The following is a 21,414-nucleotide window of genomic DNA, read 5'->3' as shown; positions in this document are numbered from 1 at the left end:
TGCAGTAAAGGGTGTAGAATAAAAGGTATTTATCCCTTTTTGCAGCATGGGGTCTAATTAATTTGCTGAGAAACTTGCCTTTCACCGGCTCCAGTGCTGGCTGGAGATGCCCTTTGGTAGCACTTGTGCAATGAAAGCGCGAGGCTGAACTTCTGCATTACCAGTGCCAGAGGAGCAAGACTTTGATGCCTGTTACTTGCACAAATAATCCTTAAAAAGCAACCCATCCCCTCTCCACATTCACCTGCAAATGTTCGGATTTTACCTTTCCACCTTGAATTTTTGGGTGGCTGGGGCAGAGCAATGCGGGCACTTGCCTGCTGGCTGCCCACGAGGTGATGCTGACGGCCAGGCCGCGCTCGCCTCAGCTCCACGTGGGATAAAAAACCCCTTCAGCTCGTTTTACTTTCTGCACGGGCTGAGGTTATAACACGGGTCTTCAGCCGTCTGCCTACACACACCAGCCGTCCGGGCAGGCTCTCGGCTGGCACGTTGTCTGTCGAACGGCTGCAAACCCGGGCAGGGGGTCTGGAGGGGCTGACAGCCCGGCCGTGGGCGCGGTGCCCCTCACCGGAGGGGTTTGGGACATTTGTACACACTGAGAAGGTTAAAAAGGGAAAAGTTTGCTGTCAGGATGTCGACCTAAAGCAGTGAGCGTTGCCGTTGAAAATAAAACCATGAAGTACCGCTAGCGCGAGCTTTCTAGAAAGAGTGTAATGCTGACGCGGAATAGCTTTCTCCTGTTTTGGAGGCAGGAGGTACAAACCCCGTGTAGGAGAAGTCTTCAGAAGTGTGAGAAGTGGTCTCAGCATTTGCAATTCGGCGTCACTGAACGGGACCGTGAGCTATCCATGACCAAGGCGGGAGGTTTCTTCTTGGCTTTTCAGAGCCCTCCCACGGCAACCTGCCAGCAGCTGGTCGCACCGTACCGCCGCAGTCATCTGCAGCTTCACTGGTTAAGAAAACCCAGCCTTTTCTTTCCCCCTGTTGCCATGGTATGTCCTAAAGGACTGCAACTGAGTGGGCTTCCCACCAGTCCAGCACGAGGAAAATACATTCCGAGCAGTAAGAAATCAGGAGGAAAAAGGTGATGAGGATGGATCTACCCTAAATTACATGCCAGTTAAATGTTTGCAACTGGAGCAGTGATAGGAGTGAATTCCTGGAGATGCAATCGCAGCATTTGCAGGATTTGCATGTTTCATTAAGAAAAAGTAACGACACGACTTCAAAAGCAGCACTAACTATTCCAAACCAGACGCTCACGCTCAGAACCAAGGCGCAGCAGAGCTCAGCGCCTTGCCTGCTGAAATGGGCCAGCTTTCACCCGAGCTTCGATGCCCCTGGGGAGCTTTGCCGAGCTCAGGGCAGCACGGCAGCCCACGCCTGGCTCTACCCTCCCGCGATGCGCAGGGCAACGCTGCGACAGGCTCCCAGCAGCACTCTGGTGAATTCTAGTCCGTGCTAACCCACCTGTTACTGGGACAAACAGTGTAAGGAGGGGTGTGTAAAACCTTCTCTCCCTCCCGGCGCTGGAGTTGCCACCCGACAGCAGCAGGACGCAAAGCCGGCTATCGGCAGCGGGGCAGGGAGCCGCGAGCCATCGAGGGCGATGCCGGGGAAGAGACCTCACGGCAGGCAGAAGCTTGGTGTCACCCGTCGAGCCAGGCCGGTGCCGAAAGCGGTGCCGTGCCGGGGGTGGAGGCTGATGCTCAGCGTCACCCCCTTTCCCTGCAGCCACCCTGGGAGGGACCCACTCCGGCAGCGGTCGCCTCCGCCACCCCGCAGCCACGCCGGACCCGGCAGAGCAGGCGCCGAGGCTTGTCATTAGGGGCCGAGCATCCCCCGCCAGGCTCTGTTTACCCCGGCGGTGCGGTTGCGAGTCGCTTACTCATCGCTTTAATGAGCAGGGTGCGGGCGCGCGTTCCGGTTGTGCCTGTTGCGCACGCCTGCCGGCCCCCAGCCCGCTGCGTCGGGCCCGCGGGCTCCCGGCTGCTCTGCAAACCTCGGGGAGACTCAGGGCGAGAGGCTTGCAGCGCTTCGGCCTTCCCCGCTTTGCTCCGGCCGGCAAACTGAGTGCAAGCTCCGTCGCAGGGTGGCTGGGCTGCGACGAGCGATGTGATGGAGCGATGCGATGAGCGATGCGATGGAGCAATGCGATGGAGCGATGCGATGGAGCGATGTGACGAGCGATGGAGCGAAGCGCAACGTCCACCCGCGCTGCAAGGCGAACACCCGACGCCTTCGTGCGGCGCGAGTCTGGGAGAACTTTCGGCAGGCAGAAAGCGAGGGGCTGAGGCTGCTGGCAGGAGCAGGGGGACGCACCGCTCCTCCTCCCCGGAGAGGACGCTCCAAAGCATCCCACCCAGCCGCCACCTCACCAGTCTCGCATCGCGCGGGGCTGTCACGGCACCGAGCCCTGACGCATCGGCACCCTCAGCCTCGCGTCTCCATCAAAACGGCAAGCAGCGAGAGCAAGCGTGACACGAATCGCTGTCGTTAGATGGCAGAGACGACATCCCTCACAAGATTAAAATCCGCTCTCTGGGATAGCAGCAGAGCGGTGCTCGGCGTGTCCGTGCACCGGTGGGGACTCGGTGCTGGAAAGGACACCGGGACCTGCAGCAGGGACCCTGCCGGGCGCCCGCCTTGGCGAGGAGGGGTCTCCTCTTCCCGAACAGAGAGCTTTGGAAGGACGATCTCTGCCAAGCCTAACTCACGAGCTGACGGGGTGACTGCCAGTCAGCGCGAGCTGCAGATGATACTTTCATCTCAGCAATTTGAATTGCAAAATGTGTTTTCTTAGTGTCTTCTCCCTTTTTGTATCCAGCATGTTTGTCAGTTTTTATGTAACAAAAACTATTTTAGAACGCCGGGTTTGGGTGGTTTAGCTGAAATCCGCTTTCCAGCTAAATGGACTTTCACCCCACTGCAGGAAAATCCCATCGTTAGCACAGAAGAACCGCGCCTTTCACAATTCTCTGCAAAAAGAAAGAAATGTGAAAGTTGTGCCTCCTAAAAAATGTTAACCTATATTGTTGCTTAAATAACTGTACAAGAAATAACATTTTCCTATTAGGTTTTTTAAAAGAATCACATTTAATGTTAAGATTTTATCTGGTTGCAAAGGAAAGTATTTCATTATTTTAATAGCAGTCAACAAGGGCTAACAAGAACCATTTCTCTGGGAAATAAAACTGCAGATGTAAAATAATATTAAAGCAAATTATTTAAATCAATCTGGTCTCCTGGAGGATTTCATTGTTTTGAGTGGCTCCTGTTGAAACCCTGTACCTGTCAGACAGGCAATGTCAGGGCTTCACTGCCCCTAACATGTGGGTCCATCAGCAGGGTTCAGCTTCCATCCATCCATCCATCCATCCATCCATCCATCCATCCATCCATCCATCCATCCATCCATCCATCCATCCGTCTGTCCATCCATCCATCCATCCATCTGTCCGTCCATCCATCCATCCATCCATATCCCCACCCCCCCACCCCCCCACGCACAGACCAGGACTCCCATGTATTTCATGACTTTACTCAACTTCTTACATGCATATGTAAAAACAGCTCTTGGGTTTTCATTTTTAAACATCAGCACACATAGGAAAAAGCCCATTATTTACACAGGGACAGCATCTTCAGTTCAAACGCTCGACTCCTGGCTGCTGTAGACGTGGTCCTTTGAAGCATACGGAGCTGCAGTGACCTTCAGCAGCTGGAGATCCGGCTTAAGCAGCCCACGCATTTCTAATGCACTGTTGGTGTCCCAGGCCAGGAAAGAAAACGCAGTATTTGTTCATGCCCTTGTAACCGGGGTGATAGAATCAGTTGACCATAAACATGAACAGTGCTGCTATGTTCCTGGTACAGCCCGACCCACCTGGACATCAGGTCTGGGAACAGAGGGTCTCGTCTCTAGGTGACCACTAACGCGAACCCTAGCGGGTAATTGTGTTTTTGTCAAGAGAAACGATGGAGCGTGGTTCTGTGAAATGGGCTGAAGAAACTGAGCAGGTTTGCCAAGATTGAGAGCCCAGTAGGTAAAAGGTGATTCCAGCAGGGGGAGATGGCGACCACCGAGTCCCTGACCCCCTACTCAAGTGACACCACCTACCCAAAAAGGAACAACGGAAGAGGGTGACTGAGTCTGCGCAACAATTCAAGTAAGAAGCGAGAAAAGTTTACACCAATCGCCAAAGAGAATAATACTGAATATGCATGAATAAAATAAATATGTATATTTTTGATCTATATAAACTGCACGGAAAAGGTATGAGGTATGCACGTTCGGTGGAATTATCCCCGTGCATCCAGCGCTGCAGTAAAGAATGCTGCCTGTTAACACTACAGTGGTGCTACGAGGTTTTATTCCCAGATTGTCGGTCACACCCTCATTGACTAAAAGCAATTTCCACATGGACCTTTCCAGCGGGTATATTTGTTTTCTGCTGGGCTCAGTGTTGACACAACAAAAAAGCTTTTTATCCCTCTGGAAGCCTTCCTGGGAATGAGTTATACTGCTTAAATACTCGTTGCTGGTAATATAAAAAAGCTGAGGGAAATGAAAATACTCCAAATGACACGGCGAAGCAGGGCTAGGGGACTTGTTGGATGCAAAGCCAAACAGTCCCCGCTGTGAGGAGCACTGGGAACATCTGGGAGAAAAGCAGCAACACAGGCGGTGGGGTGAGCAGAAGAACCAAATAATTCATTAAGATGCTGCTGCAAAGAAACCACTTCCATCATACAGAGGGGCCCCAAGCAAGGAACTCCTGGGTCAGGATCCAGGTGGCCCAAAAGCAATCTGAATGGGGCTATATGAAACCAAGGCTATGTATTACTCCAGTTCATTTCAGCTGCCGGTGAGGAACCCGGTCCTGAAGCCAGGCCACCCTTTGGTGCTCAGGCACAACCAGGCAGTCACGTCCTCACAGCTCTCCTGGTCCGGTTCTCCTTCGCAATAGTAAATTTATCATTCCTTCCCTGAAAGAATAAATGTTTTATTAACATTCAACTCTCTAATCATAATGAAGGAGAGTGTTAATTAAGTCATTAGCAGCTGCTACAAGTCTATATTTTGTTCTGTAAACCTGAAAGAATAAATAGCATTAATACTATTAAAAATTTAGAACTTTTTTCTATATTTTTGTCATGTTACAAAGTATCTCAAAAAATTACATCGATGTTAAGCAAAAAAAAAAAAAAAATCGGGCATGGGACCCCTTTGAGCTGTAACAGAAAGCACTGAAGCACCGACCCTGCTGCTCCCTGTCCCGAGGTGCCAGCCCCGCCGCGGACCCCGTCAGCACCAAACCATTCCTGGACATCGGAACCCAGAGCCTTGGGAGCAGAAAGCACGAACCGGCAGCTGGTGGGGAAAACCAGACCCTCCACGCGGGATCCAGAGGAGCCATCGCGCTCCGTGCGCAGCCAGGTTTGAGCCCCGGCAGCCTGCAGAGCCTCCAACATTTTCCTCTGGCGGTACGGGGCACCGGACAGGGAATGACCTGTCGGGCAGCAGGATGGCTTCTCCGAGCCCCTGGAGATCCGCGATCCCTCACAAACAGCTCGCAGCAGTCCCCGGGCAGCCGGGACTCTGCGAATGGCAACGACTGGCCAGCAACCGCAAGGAAACCTTATAAAAAAGCACCGGAGGAGCAAGCCTCCAGAGATTTTAGGTCTCTGATTTAAGATTTCTTTCTGCTCACCGTATGGCTGCCTGAAAAAGCTGGATACAGCGGAGTGCCACTGTGAATTTATCCCTGCCTGTATAAAATCTCCCCATACCTGTGCACTCAGTCACGAGGCAAGAAAACAACAGGTACATTCAACTTTAATGAAATAATCATCAGTTATCTGTACAGCTACAACCGAGGGGAAAACCAGCTACAGAAAGGATGCGAACACAAGCCCGGACGCAGAGCAGCAGCCCTCCAGCATCTCTGCTGTTCTCCTCCCGCTTCTGCAGACGTGTTTCCCCTAAAAGGCAACACTGAAATCCACGGAATCCTCCCGAAGCTGCTCGGCCGGCTGACAGAAGAGGGCAGCCTGGCCCTGCGGGGTCAGCTGGTGTTTCTCGACCAGAGCCCGGCCACCCTCCTCGGCAGCACCCACCGCTGCGGCGCCCAGCGTCACCCCCTGCAACCCCACCAGCAACCCCCAGTATGGCTTGTCTCACGGCGCTGCAGCAGCTCCAAAGGTACCTAGAAAAGTCCTTGGAAAGTCCTTAAAAAGTCCCTTTCAAAACTATGGCAAAACACCCCGAAGGGCCAGGATGAAGTACAAAGCCGTTAAAATTGTACAGAATGGATTATCGGTATGTGATAACATCAAATAAATTCACAGAAAAAGAAGACACTTTTTTTTTTTAACACCCTCTGATTTTTCCCAAGTTTTACTTGCACAGAAGCAAGCTGTGGCGCTCGCTGCTCGCAGCCCCCTCGTAACAACAGAGACGCTTTCTCAAAGCCCAAAACGTGACTGCGCACCGGGCGCGAGGAAAGTTCGCAGCCCTTGTGTTTGCCCAGGAATCCAAATCTGACGCCGGGAAGGGGAATCGCAGCGTGCCGCCTCTGGTCAGTGCGTAACTGCCAAGCGAGGCTGCGATTTCCGTATCGGCTGAGAAATCCTCAGGAGAATTTTCTCAGAAGAACAGGCTGACTTGCCTGCAGCCGTACACAAATCCCGGCCGCGCAGATGCCGTCCCGAATTATTCCAAGCTCCTTTCTCCTGGAGGGCTGGCAGCTGGAGGCGATGCTCGCGCACACACACCGTGCTGGTGCAAACCCCCTCGGAGCAGGGCAGTTCGTGGGCTCTGACAGCGAGCGGCCTGCCCAGGCGTTCTACGGCCACGTCCCCAGGCCCTCACGTCTGGGTTTTTTTCCCCCTCCCGAGGAGGACTTCGGTACGATCTCTCTGGCATTTCCCCGCCGGTTTCAGAGCAAGCAACATGGCGTCCCGCAACCAGCCAGCGCCCGGCGGCAGCGAGCCGGGGGTAGGGCACGTTTCCCGGGGGATGCTCCAGGCAGGCTCCGCAGCGAGCGGGGGGCTGTGTGGGATGGGCAGCCGCCAGCACCCCGAGACGCCGGCAGCACCCAGACCAAACCTCCTCCCCGCTCAAAGCAACTCCGGCGCCGGCAGCACCTTGCAGCTACCCGAACCACGCCAGCGCCCAGGCAAGAGCTGACTGCCAACACGCGTGTGGCTCGCTGCTATTTATATCACACAGCACAAACACGCTACACCCGAGGACAGCTTCACCACGCCGCCGCGGGTCGGGCGGAGGAAGGCGAAGGAAGGAGCGGGGCTGCCTGCAGCGGGCACGCTCCCGCCCAGCCCGTGCCGCTGCGAATTTTGCTCTGTTGAGCTTAACGGTGGGAGAACGGCCCCGCCGGCAAACGAAGCAACGTGGTTTTCTCGGCGTTTGCGCAGCCCCGGGGTCAGCAAGGCGAGCGGCTGATGCTGTGCTTTAACATGTCTGGAAGTGCACTGGCTGCTTGCGACGGGGGAAGAGGCCGAATGAAAAACGCCGCTCGCCGCAACCCTCCGGCTTCGTGCGACGAGACAGCAGGGGTGACCGTGGCTTCTGGCCTCTGTACGCAGTGAGTACCTGTTTGCAATACCAAACACTGGCCTGAGCCTGTCTGGCACTGACGTCTTCGTGCCAGCGCCGCAGTCACTTCACGCTCCCTTGTCTCCGCCAAACCCCAGGACAAGCTCCAGCCGCGTCCGATGTGCCCCGAATCCAGCCCAGCAGCGGGTCGGGCGCTCGCCGCCTCTCAGGACCTTTCACTAAACACACGGATGAAGAGCAGGGAAACCCAGCACGAGGAGGGCAGAAACGCGGCCTCGACGCAGGGATGCCAATAAATGAAAACACAGTCGCTGCGGCACCCGCATTTTTCTGCAGCCGTGGCCGACGGCGCTGTCGGAAGCCCCAGCCCCGGGGGACATGGTGCACGTCGCAGGCTCTGCCCCACATCCCAGGATCCGTTTCACACAGACACACAACTGAACGGGCATGCAGAATGAACTACACCTCGGCCCCGGGAGCCCTTCGAGATTTTCCCCCCGGCCCCGTGGCCAAATGGAGCTTTAAATCACTCCCTGTACTCTTTATTTTAGGGGGATTGCTGCCGTCACAGAAAGCTGTTGTGTTTATTCTGTTCCAGGGCCATTTCGCTGACCAGCTGCTCTATGGACGACTGAATGGCCGCCTTCACGAGGGAAGACGCCGTTTCTACGAGGAGCAATTCGTACTGCTCCCCAGTTCTGTGCCCCTGGTCACCGGCACCCTTCTCCTCCGCCGCGGGACCGCCGCCAGCCTCCGGGCCCTCTTTTTTACCAAAATCAAAGCTCCCGCTTGATTTTTTATTCCCTTTTTGCTTATTTCGGTGCAAAACCGGGGACGGCTCGTAGGCCTGGTCAGAGTCGGTGTGGTCGGAGTCCTCAGCTTCAGTGACGGTGATGACGATGCCGACGCCGATGCCCCCGCCAACGCCCGCGTTTGCTTCTGACGTCACCTGATGGCTGGAGCAGCCCTGCACGCTCGCTGCATCGTCTTTCAACGCCGGCTGACTCAAATCCACGACCGTCTCTTCGGCCTTGCACTCCTCAGGAAGATTTATGCCCTTTCTGGCTTCACCCCCTCCAGGCAGCTCTGTATGGATACTGGGGATTTCCGGCACCTCGGTGGTTTCAGGGGCGCAGTTGGGTTGACCCTTGGAAACGGGCGCTTCAGGAGCAGCTTCCCCGCCTTCCGCGTGGATGGGGGTTTGGGGCAGGCTCCCCTCCTGCCGTTTTTCCTGGGCTGTTTCATTACCCGTCTCCGAATCGGTTATCTCCAGCTGAGCGGTGCTCTCCGTACGTCCATCTGGCTCAGGTGCGGGCTCTGTCAAGGGCTCGCTCTTCCCAGCAGAGTCAGTGCTTTCTTTCGCCGTACCCTGGTCCTCCTCTGCAGACACCGGGCTGAAGGACTCAGACTTGTCCGTCGGGGCCAAATCCTCTGGCTCTTCACTAGCTTTGTTCAAAATGCCCGCCACCTCGTTTGCTTGAACACCACCGTCTGACTCCTCCACCGCTTCACCAGGGCTGGGTTTTTTCTTGCCTCTGGAGAACCGCACGCAGGGCATCTTCACCCCAGAACTCGCCCGTTTTTTCGGGACGCCTTGTGCGCCGCCCTCCTCAGCATCCGTCTCCAGCTGCACTTGGGAATCACACGGCGCCTGCTTCCGCGAGGAGGGTTTTTGCCTTCTCCGAGGTCTTGCCAGGTTTTTGATGGCTGCCCAGGCTCCTCTGGAGGAGCGCGGTTGATCAGGAGCTTTCTCCTCCCCTCGGTCAGCGCTGACACGTTGGCTTTTCTCCTCTGAGGCTCCCTCGCACGCATCCTTCACGGTCAGCCCCTTCTTACAGGACTTCTTCCGCTTCTTAAAACAGAGCATGGAGGGTTTTTCTGCCTGTTCCTCCGACGGGGAGCACGCCGCCCCTGTGCTCTGAGTCTCCACCTCTCTTGGGTTCTCCATTTGAATTTCCTTGGCTGCCTTCGCCATCTTTGCTCTCCTTTGTTTCTGTTATATGATTTTCTTGACGGATGCTTCAGACACCAGAACTGCAGAGATGCTTAAAGTGCATTTTATTCCTCAAATTGTTTTCAAAACAACATTAGTCGCTTTTTAACAAGCGGATGTGGCAACGAAGAGAAGTTCTGCTGGAGCTATCGCGTCCGCTTTATAACTCCCACATTGTCTCCTTACTCACTTTATCACCTCTCTGAGGAATCCCAGGTAGACGTGAAGGTGAACAAGCTTCTCCTCGGCTCCGCTGGCCGTGTCACTCTCGCCTCTGGGACGGCCCACTCCAGCTTGCGCTTGGTCTAATAGCACGACTATTTAATTGCCAGTCAGCCATCACTTTTTTTTTTTCTCCCCCAAAAGATGACAAATCAAGGCAAGAGTTAACAATTTTTATTCACCCCACAGACCTGGAAAGAACTTGTGCTTCCTGAGCCATCTGTAATTCCACATCGCACAAGGAGCTTGACTGAAGCATCAGTAAAACCAGCGGCGGCCAGTGGCTGTTTCCTGCCCCCCAGTGCCAAGGTGGGACGCTGCTTTGTCTCGGCTTTGCTTTCTGCTTCAGTGCCCCTCGCAGGCTCTGTGGGGTTTGCGGCGAAGCCCGGCCGACGCTTCCGTCCTTTATCTGCAACACAGCAAGCAAACGGTAAGACGCGAAGGGCGATTCTTGCTTTTGAAAAAGTATCTAAAAGTGGTTTTTAAAGAAAATGTTTCATTTTGGGAGGCAGACCAGGGCTGGGGAAAGCAGTTCTCCGTCTGGATGCACCACGGAAGGATTTTCCACTAATCAGCACCAATACCCAAAGGCAAAATAAGGCCACCAAGGCGTCAACCCAGCGCTGTTCCACCACAGAAAACACTATTTTGTGTGGCAAAAGGCGAGTATATTTTTTTGATTGCCCTTATTATGGCGAATCTCTATTACACACGCACATGCATGCATTTACTTCTCCTATGGTTAGCGAGATCTTTTCCCCACGGCTCCGTATGCACTCATACATCGTTCCAGCTAGGGAAATGACACCCTGAGACAGCAGATATTTTTACCTTTAACGCACCACACGACAACATGCAGAAGCACAGAACCCAGCAAGGCGGCTGGCGGAATACAAAGCCGCATCACGTGGCGAGCGGGGCGCTTATCGATACTACGTGCGTGCCTCCCATGGCAACCCCAATTAACACCGCACGCGTTCACCCGCTGCATGACACCGTCAGGTATCTGGCACCCACTTCAATAAATAAATAACAAAAAAAGCGGCGCCTGAAAGCGGCCCGTTTTGGGGTAGCGAGACGCGAAGCCGCGTTGCCGCCAAGGGACGAACTTCCCAGGAGCGGCTCGGTGGCCCCGGGCCCGCTGCTTCGGGGGGGGGGGGGGGGGGGGAGCCCAGCGGGGGAGCTGGGGGGGGGGGGAGGGGCGGGTGCCATTAAATTTCATTTTCATTTTCCGAGGGGAAAAGGAGCGGGGCCGGCAGAGCCGCGTGTGAGGGAGGGAGCGGCCGGAGCTGCCACCGCCCCCCGGGAAGTTCGGGGGCCGTTCGCGGGAGCCCCCCGCACCGCTGCCACCCCAGCACCCCCCCGCCAGCCGAACCCCTCCGAGGACAGCACGGGGGGGGGGTGGTTCTCGGGCAGCGACCGCGGAGCCCGGCCCGGGGCAGCCCACGCGTGTCGTGTCCCCCCCCCCCCCGCGGCGCTGCCCGCCCTCCCCCGCCCTGCCCCGCACCCTCACCCGCACCCTCACCTGCTGCCCGGCCCGGCCCCGCTCCGCTCCCCGCGGCTGCGCTGCCACCGCCTCCCGCCGCGGCCGCGCCCCCCGGGCCGGCGGGGAGGGCTCTGCCGGCAGCCCCCCGCCCCCTGCCGCCAGCCCCGGGCCCCTCCGCCGGCGGGGAGACGCCTCCCCCCGCCCCGCTCTTCGTGCAGCGCTCCATCCCTCCCTCACCCCCCCCCCCCACGGGACAGCACCCCTCCCCGGGGGGCAGGACCCCTCCCCGGGGGGCTGCACCCCCAGCAGCAGCCGCGCAAGCCCCCAGCCCACGCTCCCGGCCAAGGCCTTCGCCGGGGTTCTCACCTCGGTGTTCCCCCCCCCTCCCGGCCCCGGCTGCGGGGGTCGAAGGGGGTCTGGCTCCCGGCGGTCGGTTTCTTTCGGTCCCGCCGGAAGCCTCGGCGGCTTTGAGCACGGTTCGGGTGGCTGCAGGAGCTCCACCTTCGGAGGGGGTGGGAAGGACAGGCGGGTTTAAACTAATCCTTGCCCAAAATACCCGAGAAAGTGCCTCTTATCCATAGGAGCCTTTTTTCTCCGAAGCAGCCAAGAGCTGACTTTTTTAAAGTCACGTCTCCAGCTGCTATGATTGATGGGAGGGCCTCCAGAGAAAGGACTGCCAAGCGCCGCTGATGAACTACACGAAACCACGGTGCGAGCAGCCTGCCCGTCCCCATCTCCGCGGGGAGCTGCCCGACGCCCACAAACCCTTTCGGGGCCTTTAACCACTTCGCGCCGTCTTCGCGCGCGGGAAGCCAGGCGAAGCAGCACAGCACCTGCTGAATCCGCCAGCGGCTTCCAGCGCGGGCCCAGCCTCACGGACACACACAGCTCCCCCTCCCTAGCTTCTCCGCGGAAAAAAAGGTGCAAAACAGGTCCCCTCGGCTGAAACGTCAGCCAGCAGGGCAGAAACGCGGAGCACGCAGCCGCCGGGAAGTGCCTGCTTAGAAGCTCCCTTCTGAGCTGCACTTGCTCACGTTCACTCAGGATAATCCCCTTCATCTGGAAACGGCTTCTCTCCCCGGGCTGCACCGTGGGTTCTAATGACAACCTACTCCAGCAAGGCCCCTCGGTGCGGGGAGCTTGCCCCTCGTCGCGGCCGGAGGCAGGAGGGAGGGAAGTGGGCAGTGGTAACGAGGATGGCCAACGCGCTGCCTCGGGGGTGGCGAGGAGCAGGCAGGTTCTCATCGCTCCCACTCAGAAACCTCGCGTGGAATTCGGTTATCCCTGCCACCCCGGGGGGAAGGCGGCAGCACCGAGGGCTGCGGTGCAAGGGAAACGAACAGCAGGGTCTGCAGCAAGCAGAGGGTCCGGTCAGAAGATGGGTAAGCTTGAGAGAAGATCCCAGCCCAGCTGCAGGCTCCCGCTTTCTTTCTGGGCCCGCGCTGAAGCGCTGGCGACGTGCAGCAAGCCAGCCAAGCAACGCTTTCTCCCTTTTCTTTTGTCCCTAATGTTAGTCAAAAAACAAACAAACAAACAAAAAATCCGTGTTATTCCTTGCATGACATGATGCAGGACTCCCATTACAGCAGAGCTGGCGGAACCAATGGCCCCAACACCAGCTAAGGGCTCTGGGCCCACAAATAGCCCACCAAGAACAAATTTGTACATAATTAGTTTGTTCTCTAAGCAACGGGAAGAGAAGACAACCTTCTACTATTTAGTTAGAAGAGATTAAGTGTCCTTGGTGTCCTATCTGATAGGACAAGAACTAGCTGGCACAGCCAGCTGCAAAGGAGAGAATTAAAAACTGCAACCTCCTTGTGTGTCAGGCCCACAAGACCTCTAGAGCAGGGACGCTGGAAAGCTCACATCCCGGTGGGCTGCAAGGGCCTCATAGAAAAGCTTCCCCACCAACCCCTGGTGACGTCTGGGGCTATTTCTTGGCCCTCACGCCTTGTTGCCACCAGTCCCGCCGGGCGCAGCAAGCCCGTGAGCTGCTGCCCTGCCTCGCTGCAGGCGGTGGGCTAGCAGCCCCTCGAACCGTCTCTCTCCAGCACATGTCTATGATCTCACGCTAAACTCAAAGGAGGCTAATCTTAGCATAAATTTGCACTTATCCCATCTTTCATAAGCATAACATGAAGGTGTAATGCAGAGCGCTCGCAGGAAAGCAGTGTAGCACGGAAGATTAAACGTAGGAGCTGACAGCAGGCTTGGCAGCAGCGGCTCCGGCACCGTGCTCCAGGGGAAGGCTTGGCCGAGGGGCCGCAGCCCGCTCCCCTCCGACCCCCTGCCAGCCGCCCGTGCCTGCTCTGGCAAACCTGGCTGCCAAAAGCTCCTCAGCTGAGTACTGTCAAAAAGAAACATTTAGGAGGCTGTGAGTGTATCTCAAATGATTTAAGCTATTCTGTCTTCACTACAGCTCAAGCTGTCCTGTCTTTGCCTCTGTGACAACCAGGTAATTTTTAGATAATTATTCTCCCCTCTTGAGTAACTTGAGAGATACAGATGTCTCTCTCCTCTCCATGTACATACAGCATCTGTGCACTACAGATGTGCCCTTACGTTGGTGCACACCTACATCCCGATTCTCCTAATTCCCACCAAAATTGGAAAGTTTTTGGATTCAGTTCTGATGCAAGCAGATGGGCCTTGCAAGTCTTAATTCAGATCTTCTGCAGTCAACTGCAAGTATCTCAAATTCACAGAATAATTCAGGTAGTTTATTTCCTACAGATGACAGGCATCATCCAGGAAAGGAAACAAGATTAAATGCGCACACACAGTGGTGCATTGCAGGCAACTTACTACTGCAATAATCGCTTCTACTTGTCAATACTAGGATCGCTGCTGCATGCAGTTCATCACAGAATTAAGTTCTATTTCAATAATCTCAGTGCATACATTAAAACCCAAAAAGCATTTAAGTATTTACCAGTTTATTTGTATTAGTTAAAAAATTGGCAGCCACTATATTTTTATGTTACAAAATGATTTTTGGCCTGCTGACAAAACCTGCTACGAGCGACTTGATGACTCCTCATGTTGTCTCTGTTCACCAAAAAGGTTCCTTAGGCAACAAGGCTCACCAACGGTGTAACTGTACTTAGCATTGAGCATAAAATGCTTCAAAAGACACATCTGGTAGAAGCCACAGATACAGGCCAGAGATCCAGTCCCTACAGATCTGATATCCAGAGGTTCAGTTTCCATTAACAGCAGAACATGGCAGTCACAGCTGGGCTTTCCAAAAGGGAAACCTGATGTGGCTTAGGTGCCTGCAGGAATCATCCACAGCAGAAGCCAGGGCAAGCCCTTCTGGAGAGAGATGAGAAGCGAAGGGGATTCCTCCTTGTTTTCTCTTTCAGATGACACTGGTGCAGCTTCAGAGCACAGAGGTTTCTCCCTCAGTGGGAGAAATTGAACATTGAATTCAGCAGGGCAATTAAGAATATGAAGTGTACAAGACTTTCAAAGACAATATATGCTACAAAAACCCTATGGTTAAGTCAATTAAATCTCAAGACTGTTCCAAACAGCTCCAGCTTTAGGATTTTTAATTATTAAAATCACGTCACTGAATCAAGAGAGGTCACTAAACCCAAGCTTCTGCGTTCTGCTTCAGCTAGGATTATGAAGCAGGAGGTTTGTAGGGGCAGTATGATTTATATCCTCAGTGTCAACTAGCTTGGAACACAGCAGTTTAAAAATCGTCACAGATTAAAAGTGGTTGATTCTTTAGCACTCCTCCTTCCAGTCACTTTTTGCACTATATTCTCAGTCATATTTTGTTTTGACTTAAAAGAAGTAAAGGCATAATTCCATTTACATGACTCATCAGGTGTTCTTCTGGGAGCTAAAAAGGAAAATAAATTTAATTACTATTATATAGTACCGCAGGCAACTTTCAGGCTCAATTATAATCAAATGTCACTGGGAAACATATGGCATAATATGAGATTGGCTTAACTCCATTATCTGAAGATGAGAAATAAAGCCCAAACATTGAAAGCTTTGTAACCTAAAGAATGCACCTACCTTTGGTTAACAGTTCTGTTCAAAAGAGCCCCTTGACTTCTCCTGACACTGGGTCCAAGTCTATATCATAGAAACAGGGTCTTGTAGGAAGTCCTGGCATAGTGGTCATCTGGACAACAAAAGATCAACTGTTAAAATGGAAGCAGCATAGTTTCGTGCAGAAGATCTGATACTTCATCCCTGCTGGAGACTACGAAGGCACCAGCTGATGCAGCTCCTCGCACACGTACGTACTAGTTGGATGATGGTCGTTCATCATTTGGAAGCATACCGCAAAAATCAGGAACTCCCAGCTCAGTAGATACATTGGACTTTTTTTTTTTCAACAATCAAAGGATTTTAGTTTGCCTTCTGCCTCTGCCAGCGACTGACCCCAAGATTTGGCAAAGTACTTAAACCTCCAGCCGACCAGTTAACTGTTGGGAGGAGTGTTCATAGATTTTTGCCGCGGTGAGACAGTAATTGCTTGTGGCAGTTTCCCAGTCATCAAAATGAGTATGCATGTTTTAATACCACTTTGCCAACTGTAAATTCTCAGTTGATTGAAATTCTTGAAGACTGTAAAGCTAGAAGTGTTAAATAATTAGGAATAAGTACTGTTGAGAAGAGAGTTTAATTTTTTTTTTAAACTGGAATAAAGCTTAAATAGAGATGGAGAGGTCAGTTCTCCTGATGGGAACTTCTCCGAGGCGTGCAAGTCAGAAGGGCTGTGCAGCAGCAGAACTGAAGCTAGCAAAACAGCTGCCAGCACCATGCCTGCCTCAGGCCAGTCCTCTCCAGTTGTCCCACTGCCGAGTGCCCACTTTCAGAGCTGCTGAATGCAAGGCCAGTGGGGACTACGCTTGGCCTGATTTACTAACACAGCTGACAGGATTTCCCCCTCCCTAACTCAGCGTTTAGCCCAGCAGCACACGTAGGCTAACGTGGATGCTCTACAGAGTTGGGCAACTCGTGACCATGCCCGGTAGTCTGTGCCAGTGGTTATTCACCCCACAAATAAAAATTCAAGGTCTCATCTTCTACAGGCATCATCTGGCTTCAGCCTTCCCAATCAGTATTGTTATGCCTGTCTCCATCAGATTAAAGATGTCTTTGGCAACCTGGTATTTTCTCTCTGAGCAAGTATTTTGCACGATAATCAAATTACCTCCCAGTCTTCCTTTTGATAATAAGCTAAGCAGCAAGGAGGCAAAGCTCTGCTGGTTAGGTGTTTTCTGCAGTTCTCAAAACTGTTCGGGGAGCTTTTGGAGTCCCACCCCATTTTCCTAAGCCAACACCAGTCCCCTGTGTAACATACCACTGCAGGTCTTGCATGGCTTATGCGGAGGTAAGAATCACTTCAAGCCTACTCTTTGTAATGAATTCTCTAGGACCACACTAGCTTTTTGTCAGAGCTGGTTCTTTTCCAGACACAGAATAGGGGGGCTACAAACAAGACCCCCATTCCTTGTCTTTGGGTTTAGTTGTATGAGTATTTTGCTCTCAAGAGCCAAGGTATTAAGAGATTCAAAGTGCCTGGAAGGGTTTTCCTGTTTTCACCACAGTCACTGCCAGTCTCTGGTCATGCAGAGCAAGAAACTTCCTATTTATTTACGTATCACCGAAGAATCATAGAGCTTTGCACAGGTCTCCACCTACAGATTCACAGGGCCACAGCAGGAGCCAAGACATGACATTCAATAGAGTAGGAGGGGCCACATTGCTGAAAGTGGGCCTGACTTTATTATTTCTTGCACTTTATACTTTGAAAGGAACAGTCAATTTTCCTCCCTTCCCACCCATAGGGCAGCCCACAGTGGCTACTCTGCTATCTATTACTTAAGTCTGCTTAAACCCTGAATTTCTATGCAGTACAGGATAATTTCCATCCAGGTTACTAACGCTCTGTACAAGTGTCTACAATGCTTAATGCACTCAGCTATTTTCAGAGCTGAAGAAATTAACTTTTCCTCCATCATCCTCCTCTCCCTTCAATACCACACAGAATCATCATAGAATGGTTTGGGTTGGAAAGGACCTCACAGATCATCCAGTCCCAACCCCCTGCCATGGGCAGGGACCCCTTCCACCAGAGCAGGGTGCTTCAAGCCCTGCCCAGCCTGGCCTTGAGCACTGCCAGGGAGGGGGCAGCCACAGCTTCTCTGGGCAACCTGGGCCAGGGCCTCACCAGCCTCAGAGTAAGGAATTTCTTTCTTAGATCTAGTCTAAACGTACCCTCTTTCAGTTTAAAGCCATTACCCCATGTCCCATCCCTGGACGTGCTGAAAAAGAACACAGGACAACTCACAGTATTTACTTACATGAAAAAAAATAGACCACATGGATATGACCAATCCCCTTGTAAGATTTCAAATAAAAACAAAACTAAGAATGTATTATTTATTGCACTTTTGGAACTTCCAAAAAAAACACCATTTAGGAACTAAAAAAGCAGAGCTGAATAAATAATCTGTTTTCAACGCACCAGCAGCACCACTAAAGTAACCCAACGATTTATTTCACTTTCATTATCTTTCATGCTCAAAGTTAAATCTAGGTAATCTTTGAAATTATATTTCCTTTAAAACCTCAAAGTATTTCGTTAAAGCACAACACCTTCAGCTTTGAGCCAGAAAGGGAAAAACCGAAAACTCAGAAGGTGAGGAAAAAAAAAACCAAACCATGACATACCTTTGTGACTAACTTCAGATAACAAGAATACGCATGCACTGGTGATTAATTTCACCTCATATTTCTCATAAAAGCTTCTGCATAGAGCCACATACTTGCTGCATTTTCAGCTCACAGTTCAATGGCTGCTGCCAAAAAATTATTCTGAGGCTAACGCACCTCCTGCTGAATGGGTTTAAAACAGTGATCTGATCCAAAATGCTCTGGATTGTTTCTCAATGGACATCCCTTCCCTGGCTTTGTAGACGCCACAGAAGAGCAATCTTCATGTCCCTAACCAGAAGACTTACTGTTAATTCTGGCAGAATTAACATCATGATTTACTACACGTCCAAGAAAACATTAGGAATCTGGGAAGGGAGCAGAAAGGAAAGAGTCCAACTTCACGGAACTGAAGACATCAGAAAAAGAGCCAAAATGTTAGTTGTCATGTCTGAAAACATATTTCTCTTGTGTAGCTCATTAATGCTGTGTACCCTTTCCTTCTCCACTGCTTATTAAAAAAAAAAAAAAATTGTTTGGATTAAATCTTGGCTTGCAAAAAAATGTCATTAATAACTGGAACAAGCATCCTATCTTTCATTTTATCCCAAAACACACATTATCGTTTAAGAAGACTGATAAGCCAGACTTTAATCACGATGTGCTTATTTTATTTATGTTGGGTAATCTGGAAACTATTACCTACATCTTTTTATCTTTTTTTCTTTTTTTTTTTTTAAAGAATTATAACAAAAAGATATCCAATATTTGGCTTTAGCTAGCATTTGAAGGAAAAAGTGATCCAACTCTTAAATTAGAAAATTTCATCATCTGAGTTATGCACCTCTAATGCTTTTGGAAGCTTAGTAAAAAACAAATATGTTGCCATGAATACTTCCGAAAAAGGTTTTGGCCCCCAAAACAAGAAAAAGCTTGCTCCAGCTGCTTCAACGCCTAAAATAATCTAACAAGGTACTTAACATCTGCCCAGAAGAGATTCCCCAGATAAGATTTCCAGTGGATCCTTTCATCCTAACCCTCTTTCTTTGGAGGCAAACCTGATCATTAGCTCATTTTGCAGGTAGCTCCTCTTTCTGCCAGGCAATTCATACCCAAGCTATTCCAGCATCCTGTTTCCACTGTAGCTACTCTCTCTCTCCTCTCAGCTGACATTATGCCAATCATGTCAAAAAACAGAAACTAAAAACTCAAGGGCATAGTGAAATGAGTTGCTGGAACTGATGCAGGCTGAACAGCAAACAGATGGTCAGTAAAACCATGAGCATCAAACGGGAGGGGAGACTGACAAATGATCAGCAGTAGGGGTCAGCTTCACTTTGGAGGTGTCTCACCACAAGTTGTTTGCTTTGTAAGCTTTGGAGGAGTTGTCTTGTTCTACCCTGATCTGCAGGTGTACACACTTCACCTGCAATACTGCAAAGTGCTTTCATCAGGAATGCAAAGTCACAACGGCAACTAGGTGGTCCAAGGATTTCTCCCACCCCCTCTACCAGACTGTAGTTCCCAAAACTCATTAGCTACAGAGCTCACAGTTTCCTCAAAATCCCAGAAGACAGAGATGAGGGATCCGAGTAGTACACTGGGGCTTGCTAAGCATTCCAGTGCTCAGATGGTCTATTTTAGTTTCCCTCTTCCCCCTGGAAAAAAACCCTAGTAAGGACATCTAATACACTGGACTGTTAAAACAGCATCTGTAAATGACAAGGACTCTCCTAATTTTGGATGCTTTTTGGAACTGCCTACTGAAATGCACATGAAGTTTTTTTCCATGCCCCACAGTTGAGGGTTTCACTCAACCACGTACCGTTCCTACTAGTGGATATAGGAATCCAGCACCAACACTGGCCCGAATGTCTCGGATTGGCAGAATAAAACCCGTAGGTGCTCCTTTTTGTTCTGGGTCATGAGACAATGATAAATGAGTTTTAGCCATGCAGATTGGCAGGTTTCCAAATCCCTGGGAAAGGCAATGAAAAAAGACAGAAAGAAAGAGGAGAGAGATAAATGAAAAATCAGTAACTTTTCCTGTACACAAATCTAATTGTTCTATTTGGCCATCCTCTGCAGACAACAGACATTTTATCAGGACATTTTACTCCTTAACAACTGCTTCACACACAGCCTGTCAGATCTGTCAACCACTCTGCATTCCCATTCCTTCTCTCTCCAACTCTCTCCCTGCCCTCTGTTAAGTATTAAAGAATGAACCATCATGACCCCAAGCACATCAAATTGGGGAACAAATTTCATTAACGGTATGGAAGTGTTAAGATACACAACCTTGATAGCTAACTTACTTTCTACTCTCTTCTCAAAATATTAAACAGCTCAAAACTAAAGTTCTTGTTCGACCGATGGGAGTTAATTAGAAATGTTTGATCAATATAATTGCAGGTCATGAGGAAATAGCAATTACACGGCTATGGTATTTTGATAGACAGAATATACAAGAAACATGAAAGCGAGAAACTATGTCAGTAGTAAATGGACTGCAAAAGCAAAATTATTTGAGCACACTGTAAACAAAGAATGGCTAGTTCTCACATTGCTCTTCTCTTCAAAGCCTTTACAGACCTTCATTAATGCAGAAGCAGGTAAATTCACAAGACTGTTATGCTAGAGAATAGTAAAAGCAACACAACAACGAGAAAGCATCTAATTCAACAGCCAGATGCCTGGTTCAAAACTTACAAAAGAAGACTTTTTTTCCACAAGAGGTATTATATCACCTGTGGAACTCTTTCCCCAACACAAATGCAACTGCCAATAATCCATATAGGTTCAAAAAGTGATTAGACAACTCAGTGGAACAAGATTTAAAAAAAAATGAATTAGAGACTATTTAGCACCAGTCTGACTACTTGTAGTCCCCTAATTCCCATATTGCTGAAGGACTGGAGAGTACGGTAGAGAAAGATCACTGAATCCTCCTGCTCTTCTCTCCCCATACACTATCACAGATGTGCTACTGGGCCAGGTGAGTTCTCTCTTCTCCACTACAAGCCAGGGCCAATTTCTCTCTCCCCATACCACCTCCCCTCCTCCTGTTCCGTTGTGGCTGCCCCCTCCCTGGCAGTGTTCAAGGCCAGGTTGGATGGGACTTAGAGCAACCTGGTCTAGTGGAAGGTGTCCCTGCCCATGGGATGATTCTATGATTCTCTGCCACAGCAGCATCCAACAAGTCCTGGACAAGGACATGATTTGAGAGATTATTTCCTTCATACACTGTTTGAACACCACTATTCAATACGAACATTTTAAAGGAAAAACACCACTGGTAACAGTTGACGTGGAAAACTCACCTGCTTAGTGTACAAGGTGACTTTCTCCTGTGCTTCTGGAAGCAGCTCGATGTCACTTGCCCCATAGATCTGCTGTGCAATAAGCCTGATCTTATCTATAACAGGGAGCTAGGGGAAA

At 51.2% G+C, this 21,414-nt stretch overlaps 2 protein-coding genes across 4 annotated transcripts in view; both read right to left on the bottom strand.

Moving 5' to 3' along the window:
• Positions 1–5,824: 5,824 nt before the first annotated feature.
• Positions 5,825–11,853, bottom strand: AKAP5 (A-kinase anchoring protein 5). Of its 3 annotated transcripts, none has more exons than XM_075426874.1 (2): positions 11,650–11,853; positions 5,825–10,206 (listed from the first exon to the last, which is right to left on the bottom strand). In XM_075426874.1, the coding sequence occupies exon 2, from the start codon at positions 9,555–9,557 to the stop codon at positions 8,148–8,150; it is 1,410 nt and encodes a 469-aa protein (XP_075282989.1). In that variant the 5' UTR covers positions 9,558–10,206; positions 11,650–11,853; the 3' UTR covers positions 5,825–8,147. The 3 variants fall into 3 exon arrangements, with proteins under 3 accessions (XP_075282989.1, XP_075282988.1, XP_075282990.1); XM_075426873.1 differs by lacking the exon at positions 11,650–11,853 and adding an exon at positions 11,323–11,406; XM_075426875.1 differs by lacking the exon at positions 11,650–11,853 and adding an exon at positions 10,629–10,695.
• A 2,352-nt stretch (positions 11,854–14,205) lies between these two features.
• The window catches only part of MTHFD1 (methylenetetrahydrofolate dehydrogenase, cyclohydrolase and formyltetrahydrofolate synthetase 1), a 45,794-nt gene continuing 38,585 nt past the window's right edge, over positions 14,206–21,414 (bottom strand). The window contains exons 25-28 of the mRNA XM_075426872.1: positions 21,297–21,404; positions 19,799–19,951; positions 15,322–15,430; positions 14,206–15,139 (exon numbers count right to left, since the gene is read on the bottom strand). Of these exons, the coding sequence (XP_075282987.1) occupies positions 15,341–15,430; positions 19,799–19,951; positions 21,297–21,404 (351 nt within the window). The 3' untranslated portion in view covers positions 14,206–15,139; positions 15,322–15,340. The remainder of the gene's footprint in view (positions 15,140–15,321; positions 15,431–19,798; positions 19,952–21,296; positions 21,405–21,414) is intronic.

The sequence above is a fragment of the Opisthocomus hoazin genome, chromosome 7, assembly GCF_030867145.1.
Source record: "Opisthocomus hoazin isolate bOpiHoa1 chromosome 7, bOpiHoa1.hap1, whole genome shotgun sequence".
NCBI classification, from domain to species: Eukaryota; Metazoa; Chordata; class Aves; order Opisthocomiformes; family Opisthocomidae; genus Opisthocomus; species Opisthocomus hoazin.
The sequence above is the reverse complement of the archived record's forward strand: the minus strand, read 5'-3'. Positions and strand labels throughout refer to the sequence as shown.

Coding starts and splice junctions, on each gene's coding strand:
- AKAP5 (XM_075426874.1), bottom strand. CDS start 9,557: ATGGCGAAGGCAGCCAAGGAAATTCAAATGGAGAACCCAAGAGAGGTG.